Raw genomic sequence first — 16,647 nt, forward strand, 5'->3', positions numbered from 1 at the left:
TTTTCATTTTCATCTTAATTTTTCTCAATCATCCGGCCATCTCAATAACAAACTACCACATATTTTACAATTAAGCTTTCCCCGCAATAAGGTTAAATCGCTTGAAAAAATCAAAACCTTCCAACCAATATTATGATGTGTAAAATTATTATTTACACATCATAATATTGTGAGAAAAAATTCGTAAAGTAAAGTATGAAAAAAAAACAGTGTGGTCATCGTGATCATTTCTTCGGACAGTAAAATCTGAAATCTGAACGTAGTTCGAAGCAGCTGAGAACGTTTCATTGTGTGCTTTTGCTTTTTTCTAACACGTAGTTTTGGTACCACTGGTCGGTTGTCATTGGTCATTGGGTCTTTTATCTATGTTCTAGGTTGGTCATTGTTCATTGTGTTACTTTTGCGAGTGACATGTTTGTGCGTGTTAGCGATGAAGAATACTGTTTATATTTCTTTTGTATTTGATCGAAATTAAAATGCACCCTTCTTAATAGTTAAATGAAAATTGAAGGGATCAATGGATTGAGGTATCAAAAGTAAATACCGTTATACTTTTTTTTTAGTTAATAAATTATCACAATGGACGTGGACGGAGGTGCTCTTAACTCTCAACAGCCTGATTTAGAGCAGAGCTTACTGCAGGAATTTAGTCGAATGGGAACAACTGATAAAGAAGATCTTATAAATCAAATGCAGAAACTTTTAGGACCGAATCTTAATTACAGCACTGCGAGTTTCTTCCTTGACATGAATAACTGGTAGGTACTTTGTTTATTTTTACATTTCATCGTCACATTAAACCAACTTTTTAGTTTCACTGTCATAACAATGACCTTAATTTTTATGTTTCTAAAAATTTCTCAACAAACGCATTTTCTTTCAAGGACCTTTAATGTTTAAGAGAGGTCAATGTATGAAAAAATATTTACATATTAATGTTAGTAAATATATTCTATTTTGTGCAAAAAGGGTATAAATAAAAATGCACCTAGCTCATAAATTATGTTATGAATTAGTAGATTTAACAAAAAAGTAATTTTACAAATATGATAAGATATTTTGTACAACCTCTTAGAAGTGAATATGGAAAGCTATGTATTTAAAGGATTTATGACCTGTCTATATGCATATTGTAAGGTGTCCTCGGCACAGGTTAACCTCAGCAAGACTACATAGTGTTGTTTTTGTATGTTTTTTTTATTTGAATAAAAAACGAAGATCACTTTACTGTTAAGCAATCTTTTTATTTTAAATATTGAACATTTTCATAAAGACAACTTGTTTTTTGCAGGAATATTCAGGAGGCGACATGTTGTTACTTGGACTTCCAGCCCTCCATAATGTCCCCCCCCGCGATCTCCCTACCCCTTCCTGCGCCACCAGCCCCGTACCAGATGTCTTTAGTTCTTGCCAAACCAGCTGACCCTGACCCAGAGGAACCCGGAAGCGAGTAAGGTTTTTTTTTTACTTAATCTAGGTTCACACGAGGGCAATACAAAAGACAGAACAATATCCTCTTGTCCTAGCTCTGTGAACAGCCTTAGCCGTGCAGAACAGGACAATGGGACAGTTTAGCCGTAGTTTACTCGTGGAACGCTACAAAAATGAAAATGCGGGTTTGCTAAAAATGTTTTTTTTTTACCAAGATGCATTGGAATTGTTCACGGACAAACTAAATAATAAACAGGCATTTTTCTGCTGACGTTTTTGGCAGAAATATTCGCAGGAGCGACATGTACCTGCTTAGCAAGTGACTATTGTCCTACTGTCTTGTCCATGCGCATTCAAACAAGGAAAAAGCGGCTGCGCGTAGTGGTGGGTGTAACCCATTGTCCTGTAGAGATAGCCTGCCCGCCTATCTCTGTGACAGTCTTGGTCCATCGTCTTGTCCTCTAAATTACTGTTCATATGTGGACAATTGGTCGGGTGCTACGAAAGACCATTATTGTATTATTCTCGTGTGACTCTACTTTACACTGTTACAATTAAGCCTGTGTCATTGAAGAGCACGTAGGTTACTTTTCAAAAGGATTTTTTTTTTTTTATCTAGGAATGTGTCATTCAAATATATTGCACTCCTTTTAAATTTTTAAGTTTATTTTCCTGAACTTTTACGGCATAAATTGTCGGGAATTTAGGTGATTTAATTATGATCGTGTTTTCAGCGTTGTTTGGACATGGGTTCTACGCAATTCAGGCAGTGTTACGTGGCCCGGGGGCTGTTATGTGCGCCCCTCAGACTCCACAAACTCCGTGGCTGACGTGCTCCCGCTGCCCCCTGGACATTTGATCGTGCTGAAATTCCGTCCCCCCACTCCTATCTGCCAACTGTATCGACTGTGCACCCCTCAAGGACAGCCATTTGGAGGTATCCTTACCTATTTTATTGATTAATATTTACTTTGTGCAACTTCATGGTAAATGAAAATCCAATGTTTGAATTGAACCCCATTCTTCAATAATTTGTTCCCCATTTACTAACACTGTTATTTCAGACTGAATGAAAAAACTCTTAAAATTAAAGTATATCCATTAAATCATATTAACACAAATAATTTTTTTTTATGTAAAATATTGTTTTTTGCATAAAAATAGAAAGATGTGTTTGATTCTCTTTTCCTGAATTAACCCAAGCAAAATCACCAAATAACTTTTTTTTTGGTTTTACCTAAGTTTTTCGGCCATAGAATTTTTTGGTAGCTATTTTGCAATAGTTTTATCTGAGTGGTGAGAAATTATAAAACTGCTTACTTCTCATTTTTTTATCTGACTAATGTAATGGCCAATCAATATGTCAATAGTATGACGGTGGGACTATATTTCATGCTAAAATATATTGAAATTGGAAAATTTTCTACTGGGGTAAAGAGTTTTATTAAATCTTAGATTCTGGCAAATCAAACATGCTGTGATCACACACGAATCACATACATGTAAGTCAGGGGCGAATCGTCTAAATAAGCAATTATGCACAGCTTACAATTATATTTGACTTTCGATAATAATGTTCCATAGTAACTACGTTTATGGGAAAAACCATACATAATATCTTCCTACAAAAAAAATATCTTAAGTGCGTCCAGCCCGTTCTCAGTGAACGATGAAACTAGCTGATTACCTCAGCTTATTCCTCCATATAAAAAAAGTACACTATATTTTATATCTTTTTTTCAGTACTAAAACAGTCAGCTTTTTTAGTACTACAACAAGCTTGCAGATTACAAATATTATTTGAAGATTCTCTATTTGGGAACTAGTATTTTGAAAATTATTTCCGAATGACTATTTTTCTTCGATAGGATACTGTTGACATATTATGTATCACATACGACATGTGGCGTTCGAAGTAGCCGTTTTTGGCATTATTCATTATAAAAGAAATCGGCCAGTGCTCACAAGTGTTGTATTAAAATAGTGTAAAATAAACCCACGTATATCGCGAAGCTAATAATTGTTGTTTGAGCTGATTTTCACAGAACCACAGAAAAAATAGCCATTAATAATTATATTACTTACATACTATGTAGGTATAAATTAATTAACATTTTTTGTAGATTACTTATTAAAAAAATCAACACCCGCACTGATGTGAATATGCTTCCAGTATGGTGAAATACTGAAGTTTCAATGTGACCTTAAAATTTGACTAAACCTTATTTTACAAGAAATTGGTTTGGATTATTGCTGTATCTTTTGTAACCTTTTGTCCCAACTCAACACAGGACTTTGGTTCCACAGTGTCGGGACTTGTGTCTTAATAAATGTCAAATGAATATATTGCGAATAAAATAATAAAATAAAATAATAAGTCACCTTGTGTTACTGCCGAGTGACAAAAAGAGCACTTCTCATAGCAATGTACTTCTTGACACGTCGCCACAGTGAGTGCACTCTCATGTATCTTCATAGCACTCGACTCGGCGATAAAAAGTCATGGTGCCAAAAAATCATTCAGGGGCTCTTAATTCTTCAGAATTTATTCATCATGAATTTATTTTATTTCAGATGAATTATGGGCAAATGTTGCTGTTGATGGTGTTCGGCAAGGTGTTCAGGTTAGTTAAACAAATATTTTAAATAATCTAACTCAGATCCCGATAGAAGAATATAAACTAAAACCTTTTTAATTAATTTTTTTAACAAGTACCCAAATTGATAGAGATCATGAACCTTTAAGGGGGTAAGTCTAGGCATTTATCATGATCACCTTAATTATGCTGAGTAACATATTTTTTTTTTTCTTTTCTCTTATTTGAATTTCTTAAATTCTTCATCTGTTTTATTTATCTTGATATCACCCTAGGGGGTAAAATCTAGTACAAACATTTGGACGCACTCAAAATATTGTTGAAGTACCCATATAGTTACATGGTTGATCTTTTTAATTCTAGCCCATTATGTATAGAATTTAAAAACATCTCTCCCAAAAAACAGCAGTTTATATTTAATTATTAACCTTTGTTAATATAATACCTAAGGAGTTTAGTAAGTTTACAAAATATCACTAATAATATTAAAATAAAAACTTGTATTTTTCATTTTGCTTATAATTTACAGGGGGTTTATAGTAACTTCAAAGGGATAATTATATATTTCTTTGTTTATTTCTACTTGTTTATCATTAAATGAGTTAACCCATAATACAACTGAAACTAAAATCACAGACTGGTTTATACTTTTTATCATTTAAGGTGTGTTAAGAAAATAACGGGAATTTTTTAATTTCGCGGGTTTGGAGTCCGATCGACAATTTTTGAAACATGGGTTTACGGATATGATGTCGAAACTAAGGCTCAATCCTCCCAGTGGAGGCATTCTGGACCGCCAAGATGAAAATCACCGAGCACGCCGAACACGTCTAACCTTAGCGGCTGCCACAAAGTAAACAATGAATACAGCTAAAAAATTTAGCATACTTCAGGGGCATGTATACCAACATAATAATAATAAAAAATGGACAATTGACAATCCAACCTGCGAAATCAAAAATTTTCTGAACACCTCATACATCCCTATAATTTTTTGATTAAGTATTATAAAAGCAAAAGTATTATTTTTGTTATCTGGAAACTGACTCATTAAATTGTAACGAGTCATCTCAATAATATGCTGTCTACTATTATGTGAATCATACTGAAAGTATTATTGATTTATTAATACAATGTATTTCTGTATAATGACTTGTTATTTTTTTTCCAGAGTATGGAACAACCAGTGGATGAAAATATGTGTTGACATCGAGTGCTGAAATATTATTTATATTGAGAGTTTTTATTTTCTGTACTACAGCTGTTTTTTTAAAATTTTATTATCTAACGTATCTATATAATGTATTTATCATTTTTGGAAAATGAATTTTGATGCAATGGAAACAGCGTACTGTATTATTATTATTTGTATTACTTATGTTGTCTTGTAATTTTTTTGTGTAAATCAAACTTTGTAAATAATTTCTCGAAATTCTTTATTGAATTACTGAACTCTATTACTGTAAACTGCCGCTATACATAAACATTACTCTATGATAAATTTTTAATGTTTTATTTTTATTTTGGATAATATTCGCAATACAGAGGATCAACTGCGTACTTAAAAATCTATGAGCTTTTAACCGCTGACTTTTATTTTATTGTATCTTAAATAAATGACGTTAAATGTTATCTGAATTGGCAGACTAATTAACAGTGCCTGAATGTAACAGTATAAGATTGCGAGTCATTCGCTGAGATGTTTATTGTTAATGATAGAATAGGTTCTGGAAACGAAATCTGTAACACAATGCAATAACAAGAAAATAATAACCAGATAATCAATTAAAACAGTTTATCTGGCCCTGCTTAGACCCCTTTGTGTTATATTTTGTATCATATAAGAGCTAATTATGTGGATTTTATTACTGCAAATTTCTTTCACATTTCATAATTATTAATTAGAACTATATTATCCTCTGTATTATTAGAAATTGAAAACATTAATTTCTTGTGTACATGGAAAATTACAACAAAAAACTGTGTATTCCCCCGGCGAGAATGCAACTTTTGTCTTTCTGGAGTATGTATTAAAATGTAAAAAATAACGAAATTAATGGGAATCCTTCAATTTCATGGAGTTTAAAAAAAAAGTACATGGGGTGAATTAATAATTCTTTATTAAACCTTACTGTCAATTGTCCAGTTTTAAAAAAAGCTTAATGTTCTTGCGTTAATTTCCACAAATTTAATGAAAGACTAGCAAAGCATCGAGTTGTGAATGCTACGACTTTTATTATAGAATGTACCTTAATGAATTAAAAAAGTAGGATTTACAGATCTTGTGTATGTATTAATGTTAAATTGCTAGACTGAGATATTTTATCTTTGAAATATAATCATTTCAGTGCTAAAATAAATTGTTAAATCAATTTTGGTTGTTTCTATTTTTATTTAATCCTTATATGAAATATGGCAAAATAAATTTTCTAACCTAAAATATTAATATACCATTAGCTAGTTTTCACTATAATATTACACAAATAAATAATTATACGTATCAGGATTATACTCTTCCCATAACAAAGCTTCATTTGGCCGTTACATACACATTTAACCCTTTTTTACATCATCATTGGTTCTACAGCTGTGGGTCTTGGTCTCTTCTGACATTCGTCGCCATCTCCCCCTATTCTGGCATGTACTCCTCCAGTCCCTGATGCCAGTAGCATCCACATCCCGCTGCACTCCATCCAGCTTCGGAGTTTGGGTCTACAAATGGTACGTCTACCTTGGGGCCTTTAAGAATCTTATTGGGCGCTCTCTTCACTCATTCTTTCTACGTTCCCCGCCCATCGTAGCCTCCCTATTTGAATAAATTTCACACGTTGGGCTCATTGCAGATATTGTAGACTTCGTTGAACCGTATATTCCAATCTCCGTTTTCCTGTACAGCTCCGAATATCTTCCCTTAGTATTTTCCTCTCAAATGTGAGAGATGTCATCTTTTTGACCAATTTCCCAGCATTCAGAGCTGTACGTGAGTGTAGGGCATAAGATGATGATCTAAAACTAAAGAAGCATCTATTTGCCATGTGTTGTTTCCATTAATCACTATTGATCCTGGGTAGGTGAAGGAAAACACATTAAGTTGGCTATGAAGCGACTCAAATCCTCACTGGCCACGGTGGTTTTATGAGCTATCTTCACCACTAAGTTTTCAGAAATCAATAGCGGTCCTTGTGGATGATAAAGCACCCCAGGATGTCCCTCATTTGTTGATGGATTGTCACCTTTTCAGCTTAGACCGAATGCAGCTCGAGGCACGATGCAGAAGTCTGTATGAGGAGCCGGGAGAGTAACTCTTGACTGTCCGAAATAAGATTTTCGGCCGAAACCGAAACTTATTAAAATAAGTTAAGTTACTTCGAAACGTACAAAATTAGGTACATATTAGAGTTGAAGAAGAAGAATTGTTATGTAATACATATAATTCATATGTAACAGTTCTTCAATGTACGCTATAGAATTACAAAAATATAAATATGAAAGATTATAGAACTACTAACTATTGTAAAAAAAAAACACAAAATATGTCTAGTTTTTTTTTTAGACAATGGCAATAGGATAACTAATTATTATAATGGACAACAATCTAATATCTCTAATTTTTTACCTGAGTACAGGCGAATGTTCGCATAATCGCATCTGAAACTGGCCAAAACCGAAACCTCGGTCGGTCACTAATTGTAACTGTAGCAAGTCATAAGGACTTATCACGTGAGATAATATGCATGGTAAAAATAGTATGTCAAAGTGGAAAGGAAGGTCCCTTGATGTGTATAAATAGTTCGGCTTCTCCTGAATGATTTTTCTGTGGTCTCTTCATTACGCAAATGAGAAGTTTCTTAACGTGGCCACAGCCGACTATCCCACCAGATTTTCACACAATGGTTAGAAGTAGCGTAGCATACCTTTTGTAGTAAATATACACCTATATCAGGGGTAATCTTTCCCTTAAGGGTATGTGGGGCACAAGCCTAGGGCCCCCGGTGTAATGGGGGACTTAAAATTCTAAAAGTTATTTTCTAAAAACTCCAACCTCAGTGTCTAAGGGGCCCTGCATGGCCTAAGGCGGCCCTGTTGTGCATAGAAAGGCAAAAAATAATTGACTCCTATTAAAAAAAAAAAAGGTAGGTGAACCCCTTTTTGTAGTAGTATTTCATTTTGTTCAAAGATGTATTTAAGGTTCTAATTAAATGAGGCGGCACTGTGAAATCAGGTAAATGAGATATTGGCTGGTCTGACACAGTCTCATCAATATGCGAGTTTCTTGAGGCATCTTGATCAATAGATGTATGTTCTTGAGTGGGTTATTAGGTTTCGGAGATAATTATGTAGTCAAATAAATATAATATTTATAGTGAAAAGCGTTTTAATTTTTTAAATATGAAAACAGTAAAAAAAACCATACAAAATATTTACCTGCATCATAAAATAAATCTTCTGTCATTCACAACAAACGAATGCAAGATGCTGATGTTGCGTCACCTCTGAATGTGATAGATAGCGTTTAATTTGGAGGCAGACCACTTTATTATGAAGTAATTTTATGATTTCTTTTGGTTAATTTTAACATTTTGATTTTGACAGGGTGTTCTCATTTTTCTGTATGTAGTGAAATAACTTAAGCAAAACTCATATAATATTAATATAGATAACGAAATTTAAAAAAATGCAAACCTAGAAATGTATTGGGTGTTTTTAAACAGCCATTTCCATGTTAATCTTAGGGTGGGGATTATAATCAGAGATGATAAAATGTTCATATTTGAATGTTGTAATGTCATCAGTTGGAGCATCTTCACTAAAGGCCATGGTAGGGAAGGGGCGAGGTTCTCTCTTCAATTGTTCTGTGAGAGCATCTATATGCGTCAGGTAAACGTGGGCATCTCCAAGTGTGTGGATTAGCTCACCGGGCTGAAATAAATCAAATATGGAATTATTTGTGTGTTAGTGACAATAAATTCTACAAGATAATTAATAATTGACCAATGTTAAATTTATCAAACCCAAGAAAAATTTCCAAGGAGGATCAGATCGTTGATTAGTTCTTATCATCTTGGTTGACAAGTTAAAATTTCATTAAATTATTTTCAAATTAAGCGCTTATTATATTACAGACACATTTGCTTGTGTACCAAATAAATTTATTTTTAAAACATAAAGATGTTTACAACTACCATAATCATTAAGAACTTATAAAAAAAAGTGGTAAAGATAAATATCTAAATTTATTATAAATATCTTTATTTTCTCTTCTGCATTTTTTTTATAACATGGGATTGAGGAAGTTCAGTGGTTTTTTTACTATCTACGAGGGCAGATTGAAAATGAAGCTACCTATGTAGGAAAAAACTTTTTTTTTTTTCAAAAACAATTTATTTCTCAACATAGTCTCCTTTTACTTCGACACACTTAGTAAGACGATATTCCAACTTTTTTATACCATCTGAATAATACGATTTCAGGAACCTCTCAAAATACGCGTTAGTTTCGGTAATCACTTCTTCGTTTGAGCTGAATCTTTTTCCTGCGAGCCATTTTTTCAAGTTTGGAAACAGGAAAAAGTCTCTAGGAGCTAAATCTGGACTATAAGGTGGATGATCAACCAATTCGAAGTGTATTTTACGTAATTTTAGCAACGTATCTAATGCTGTGTGAACCGGTGCGTTGTCTTGAAGAGAGAGCTCTGTGGTTGTTTTTCCTTGATTGCATCATTCAATTGATCCAATAATGCACGATAGTACTTTCCTGTGATTTTGGATCCCTTTGCAAGATAATCGATGAGCAATATTCCGAGTGCATCCCAAAATACAGTGGCCATAACCTTGCCAGCCGATTTCACTGCCTTTGCCTTCTTCGGAGCTTTGCCACCAGCTTCCACTCATTGTTTCGATTGATTTTTAGTTTCAGGTGCATAGTGGTGCACCCACGTTTCATCAACAGTTATTATCGACGCCAAAAATCAACAGGATTACGCTTTATCATGTCCAAACACTGCTGTGAAGTGGTCTCTCAACTCGTTTTTGTTCGACACTGAGCAAACGCGGCACCCATCTTGCCGATAGCTTTTTCATATGCAAATGTTCATGCAAAATGTTGAACACACGTTCATATGAGATGTTTACCATTTTAACAATCTCACGCAACTTCACTCGGCAATCATTCATAACTATATTGAGGATTTTCTTGATATTTTCTTCAGTAACCACCTCTTTTGGCCTTCCTGTTGATGGTATTGTTGCAGTGCTTGTTCGGCCGCGTTTAAATTCAGCAATCCAATATTTTATCATGTAATCTGACAGAGCACTCACCCTAATGTTTATTGAGCTTTTCTTTTGTCTCTTTTGCCGTTTTCCCTTTCAAATAATAGTGTTTAATCACTGCACGAAATTCGTCTTTTTTCATTTTTCAAGAAACACAAAAGTTGTTTACTTCAAACGAATACAACAAATAAACTATGTGAATGTTACACAGTGTGTAAAGTGGCCACTTAAACCAGCCATTGACAGGTCATAAGCCCTGTAGATGCCTGGACTTCTTCCTAATGTTCTTCATATGTTAATATAAATAGTTCCCCAGGGAGTTGAATCCAGTCCTTGTCTACAAAAATTTGGACAAACTCAAAATATTGTTGACAAATAAACTAATCGATGAATTTGGGTGACATTTTAACAGCTGCCGTTTGACAGATCGCAATTTGGAAAAAATAAATCTTTTTTGTGTTTGTGTTGCCATTTAGTGCTAGGTAGCTTCATTATTTTATGATCATCATTATGATTTTTTTAAGCTTTGTTATTTTGAAAATCCCCACCGAAACTTTGAAGTTACACCACACCGTCCGCAATGTCATGAGTTCAAGTCAGCGAGTTTTTCTGACATTCAAAAGTAAAATCCCGTTCCCGCTAAATGTCAAAAAACATGGCTACCCTGGAAACCGGAAATCTATCAGAAAATAACGATGCTATAATAATTGGTTGGCTATTGTAAACACTATTGTAAAATAGAATTTTCTGAATAAAAAATTAAATATTCATATTTTAAAAATAAATAAGCCTGCTTTAATTACAGGTAACTGATAAAGATACTTCAGATTTTTTCATAAATACACACACTTTCAAACAGAAAATTCGATTTTACTTTACAGATGATCGAAAATAACTCTTTTAACTTCCCATTGTAACGGGGCTTAGTGAATTACAACAGTAATATTATTAAGGTTTTAACTACATATATTAGCTTATAAAAAACTAAACAAAACATGGATGTTCAAACAAAAGAAGCAGTATTCTGCTTCTTTTCTGCTTCTGCTTCTGCAGTGAATTATACACGGTGTAGAATTAATTTTAAGTTATATAAATGGGTAGTCTTTAATATTCCAGAGAATTTCGCGACGTTTGTCGACTTATGGGATAAATTCAGTATTTGTTTACAGATTTAAAATACCTCTAGTCCCGTGACCCGGGCGATCATGTGGGTGAGCAACGCATAGGATGCGATGTTAAATGGAACTCCCAGACCCATGTCTGCGCTGCGTTGGTACAGCTGGCACGATACGCGGCCTTCGGCCACATAGAACTGTGCTAGGCAGTGACAAGGAGGCAGAGCCATGAGGGGCAGAGTACTTGCGTCCCAAGAACAAAGAATCATGCGTCTATCTTCTGGATTTTTTCTGTAAATAAAAGAGCTCGTCAATTAAAATGTACACCTTTTCTGTGTAATATGTCACACGTGAAACTATTGGGCTTTTTGCCCCTAAGTATTCATAAAAAATATAATTCCATTAATACGTTTGCGGGCACTTTTTTTACCATAAGATCTAGTCAAATCGACACACATCTTTCTTATTTTTCGGAATATTTCAAATTTAATTAGATCGTGGTTGATACATACTGGGACACTTCGTTGCAGACTATTTTTTTTTATAGGGACATAATATCTCCTACCATATAACTATTTCAGTTTCAAGTAGGCCGTCTTTTTAGTGCCGAAGTATTTTGGACTCCTCTATCTATATTTAAATGAGAGGCTCGATTTTGACGGCTATTCCAGGCATAGTCGCAAACGCGTTAAAAAGGAATGGGATTTTTGGACTCATGTGTAGATGTTTCCATAATATGAACTTTAAAGTTAAATGTATAGTATAAATCTGAGCACAATGATGTACATTCATCAGTTTTAAGTTCCCAGAGTACTATTTTTTGATATTTGAAATTCAAAGTTTTTATGTTTTATTGAAATGCAACATATTGTTTGGATTGCTTTTCAATCGAGTCATTTACATTATTATCCGAGACAAGATTATGCAGGATGTTACCTATGTATTAAACTCATATCTTATTAACTTTATGAAGTCTCTACTGGTGGTAAACAATTTATCAAATATTTTATGTCAATGTGACCATAAAGACTTAAAATAGGGTATTTTAATAGAAAATTATATTAAATATTTATGGCGGATTTTTTTGATTCTAATAAACTATAAGTGTATAAAAAACACACCTTGTTTTGACATACCTAGTAAAAAATTCAGGCTTTAATTTGAATACAACTAAAATGACATTTTATAGCTAAGCTGTTGTTTTGATATATTTATTGTGTTGTATTTTGTTGCCATCATAAAATATATAAAATAAAAAAATAAATAAAACAAGTTTTCATTTATAATTTTCGAGTTTAAAAGCGGGTACATACAAAACAGCTCGCAGTTGGCGTCATGTCATTTTGACGTCACACGTCATGCCTGCCGAGTGCTCTTCTAGGTATGGCATGGTAACATAACATGTGCTGTTTGTCCCATAGGGTGCGAAATGTCTCGTTTTCATGTAATTCAAAATACGCATATTTTAAACCTTTGTAGAAAGTTTATCTGATGTCTTATAGAAAAAATAATGCTGTTATGATCATAATTTTTTGGTTTTTTAAAAATATTATTTAAGAAACGTGAAAAGACCTTACTCTGATAAGAATGCCACAAAAGCTCAAATGTTTTCTTTTGTTTTATGTGACTTTTTACGTGCATAGCACACAAACATGATAAGTTTCAATAATATTTGAACAAATATTTTTGTAAAAATGGATCCATATTTACTTGATGCATTCAATAATGTTGTTTAATTGGTCAATTCCTTTTCCAGTATAATCTGAGTGCATATTTATGTAATCTGCACCAAAATGACGCCACTGGAATCCGTACACGGGCCCCAAATCTCCTGCAAATGCGCTAATTTTAAATAATAAATATAATATCTTATAACTTAAAAGTAAATATGGTACGGGTCCATATTTATTGCAGTGAAGAACAGGGACAGATTGTAATAGTTTATTAACCAGGACCCGCATTAGAGTAGGAAGTTAACAGAGTTATCTTCGACTGTCTATAAAGTAAACTTTAATTTTCTGTAGGAAAGATGAAATATTTATAAAGAACATATTTTTAAACATATTTAATTACAGGTTTCTGACGATGGTACTTGAAATTTTCATACAAATATACAAATTTTCATATAGAAAATTCAATTTCACTTTAGACACTATGGACAATTGAAGACAACTCTTATTCTCATTGTAATCGGGGACCAGTGCCGCAATTTAGGTTTGGGATAACAGGTATAATATTTACTGAATGTTTGGGTAAAATTTTCAGTTACCACTTATGTTTTTAGTAAAATTTAATACAAAGTAATGTTGCAATATTCTTATGGAAAATTTGATTAAATAAAACTTCTATCTACAAATCGTGAGCATACAATGATAAGTGGTAGAATTAAATTTGGCAATTTCGAATTTTCAATTTTGATTTAAAAGAAATATTTCAGTTCTCATGATATACCTAAATACTAAAAAAATTGGGGTCATTTTCAAAGAGTTGTAAATAACTCAATATAAGGAAATCAAGTTGTGGCAGAGCGGGGTTCAAACCTCGGACCTCTGATCCGTGAGTCCGCAACACTTGCCGCCGAACCGCAACTCTGTTTGAAATTGTCAATTGATTATAACTGTTAGAACGATTAATCAATAGACTTAATTAAATAAGAAATCACATACATTCTCATAAAAAATAGTTAAACCAATAGATAAACTACATATTTTGAAATAAATACTATTTCATTCATACCTTCTTCTCTATCTGTAAATCCCATGGAGTTCAAGAACTCTTTAGAACTGTTACCATCCCAGATATGTATGCCCTTGTTTTTAAGAACATTGGCATTGGTACTGCCACTAATAATCCAGAGAAGTTCTTCAATAACAGCACGAAGGAACACTCGTTTAGTGGTCAGCAAAGGAAGGACTGCATTTTGAAGAGACCAGCGACTTTGAGTTCCAAACACAGAGATAGTTCCCACACCAGTGCGATCGCCCCTCTTCACACCTATAAAATAAAATTTAAATAAAAGCTCGCAACCAATTTATGAAGAATAATCTATTATGTATGATGGGTGTTTCTCTGATAAGGATCAATAATTATCGATACATTATATTATGTGACTTTATTAAGTAAGTAAAAATATTCAATAAATTTGAACATGATGCAGTGGTCACTGAGCCATAAGTAAGTATAATATTTATCGTGACAATTATTACAAATTTACATAAACGTACCGGTATTCATAATTTTTCGAATGGTATCCAGATACTGGTGTTCTTCATGTTTTTCGGCGTTTGCTTTAGAAGTAATTTCATGAGGAGGCATTTCTACTAATTTAATTAAATTTAAGAAAACTGAAAGGGGTACATCAATAATTTTAATAATGATAAAGCGTGGACAGAAGACGAAAAACACAAACTGACAGATTACAAAAACTGTGAGTTTTGGAGGGAAATACACGATTTTAACGGTTGTCAGCATGTGCTATAATTCAGAAACGCCAACCTCAAAGAATAAAAACTTGGTTGCCAAAAGCGAAAATTTTGAGCGATGGCGAAAAAAATTCGTTGAGTACGGAATAGCAGATCGCAGAGGTAGTAAAATCGAAGTTAATATTTTAGTTAGGTGGTAATGCTATTATTATAACTATTATACATTATTTATATTTTTTGAAATACTGTAATCATCGTATTGCTAAATGCACCCTGTGGTGCGTAAGACACTGGTTTGATGCTCAGATGTAGTAAATAATTATCTTGATAATTCTATATATACTCTTATATGAGGCAAAATAAATAGTCTTACGCCTAAGATCCAGTCCAGGGAGAGTGAAATATAAATTCGTAAATCATACAAAAGTCGTCATCAAATTAGCATCTTTTTCGATAAATATTAATTTCATTTCAAACGGAATTGAACTGGAGGCCCCAGGGATGGTAGGCAAACGCGCTAACCAGTATATCACGAGGCGGGATAATCTTCACCTGATTTCCCTTTTCTAGATTTTTACCTGAGAGTAGCAATTAAGTGAAAAACATTTTTTCATGATTTCTATCTTAATTTGACCTCTTAATAAAAAATTTGTGTACGTATACAAGCTTATTTTATCGTTGGGATAAAATAAAAGCAGCCTTGAAAATGTCACGAAACGCATAATAATATAAATATGTGAACCTCATAAAACTCAAAACAGACAATTGATTAGAAATTAGTAAGTTACATGACGGAAAACTCAGTCCTTCCGGCCACATTTAATCTGTTTTCCGGGCCTTGTTTCATTGATCCTACGGGCCTAAATTCATCGACCCTCCGGGTCTCGGTTGATAAGAATTTCGGACACCTAGAAGTATTGCCACTTGGGGCTTCACAATTTATTTTTTTTTGTTTGAAGCAATCTAAATGTAATAAAAAAAATCTGTTACTCAAAATAATGCTACCAAAACCACAAAAAAATTGTAGAAAAGTTTGGTTAGTAACCCTACGGGTCTTAAGGATTCTAAAATTTTGGCATAAATAATTCGGCCCTACGGGCCTTGATCCATATGTTTTCTTAGCCTTATTAAAATGGCACTACGGGCCGGAGTTATTTAATTACAGATGATATATTCAATATCTACGCAAAGAGTTCGGGTAGAAAGCGATTAAAATTTAATAGCGAAGAATCTGTAGTTAAAAATAATAACAGTAAGCGTTCGCCGACTGTTACGTGCAAGTAAATTCGGTCCTTCAGGTCTCATTTAACGGCCCTACTGTCATAGTGAATTTGTCCTCCTAACCATATTAAATAGACCCTTACAAAATTGAATGAATCTGTACTTTAAGCATTTTAAAATCGGCCCTACGGGCCTTAGTTGATCGGATCTTAGGGTCTAGGTTAATTATTATTAAGATTATTATCTTGGATATGATATATAAGTAAACCATATTTAAAAATGTATATATATTTAGGATACAACTTAAAAAATAAGTAAAATTAAAGGAATCTTAAATTATGGCGATGCGCTATATTAGTTATCTATAATACAAGTTGAAATCAATATTCCTAAATCTTCGCGCTTTATAAGTTATCTATAATAATAAAAGACGTGTTATTTAGAATACAACTTAATTCTTTTAGCAATCGAAAATATTTGTTTGCCTCATTCAGTTTACTAGTTGATACTTACGTATATTTTTATAGTTTAACATAAATTTAATAATTTTTTCATCATCACCACTACCTTTCCGCACCGAATGGTGCATAGG

The 16,647-nt window shown here is 33.2% G+C and overlaps 2 protein-coding genes across 3 annotated transcripts; one reads left to right on the top strand and one right to left on the bottom strand.

Annotated features, from left to right (window-relative positions):
- The first annotated feature begins 381 nt into the window (after nucleotides 1–381).
- Nucleotides 382–6,400, top strand: LOC148281288 (protein ILRUN). Of its 2 annotated transcripts, none has more exons than XR_015822393.1 (5): nucleotides 382–758; nucleotides 1,292–1,910; nucleotides 1,991–2,368; nucleotides 4,006–4,055; nucleotides 5,200–5,529. XR_015822393.1 is itself a non-coding variant. In XM_088226981.1 (5 exons), exons 1-5 carry the CDS (start codon nucleotides 580–582, stop codon nucleotides 5,233–5,235), a joined length of 627 nt encoding a protein of 208 aa, XP_088083107.1. In that variant the 5' UTR covers nucleotides 382–579; the 3' UTR covers nucleotides 5,236–6,400. The 2 variants fall into 2 exon arrangements, 1 of the variants encoding a protein (XP_088083107.1); XM_088226981.1 differs by having other exon boundaries at nucleotides 1,292–1,450; nucleotides 2,166–2,368; nucleotides 5,200–6,400.
- A 1,985-nt stretch (nucleotides 6,401–8,385) lies between these two features.
- On the bottom strand, nucleotides 8,386–14,869 carry Ts (Thymidylate synthase). The gene is made up of 5 exons (XM_088226980.1): nucleotides 14,637–14,869; nucleotides 14,149–14,406; nucleotides 13,123–13,243; nucleotides 11,478–11,703; nucleotides 8,386–8,948 (listed from the first exon to the last, which is right to left on the bottom strand). Exons 1-5 carry the CDS (start codon nucleotides 14,725–14,727, stop codon nucleotides 8,733–8,735), a joined length of 912 nt encoding a protein of 303 aa, XP_088083106.1. The 5' UTR covers nucleotides 14,728–14,869; the 3' UTR covers nucleotides 8,386–8,732.
- Between the last annotated feature and the right edge of the window lie 1,778 nt (nucleotides 14,870–16,647).

The sequence above is a fragment of the Micrasema longulum genome, unplaced genomic scaffold (assembly GCF_059751315.1).
Source record: "Micrasema longulum isolate JH-2025_06_02 unplaced genomic scaffold, ASM5975131v1 h1tg000480l, whole genome shotgun sequence".
NCBI lineage: Eukaryota > Metazoa > Arthropoda > Insecta > Trichoptera > Brachycentridae > Micrasema > Micrasema longulum.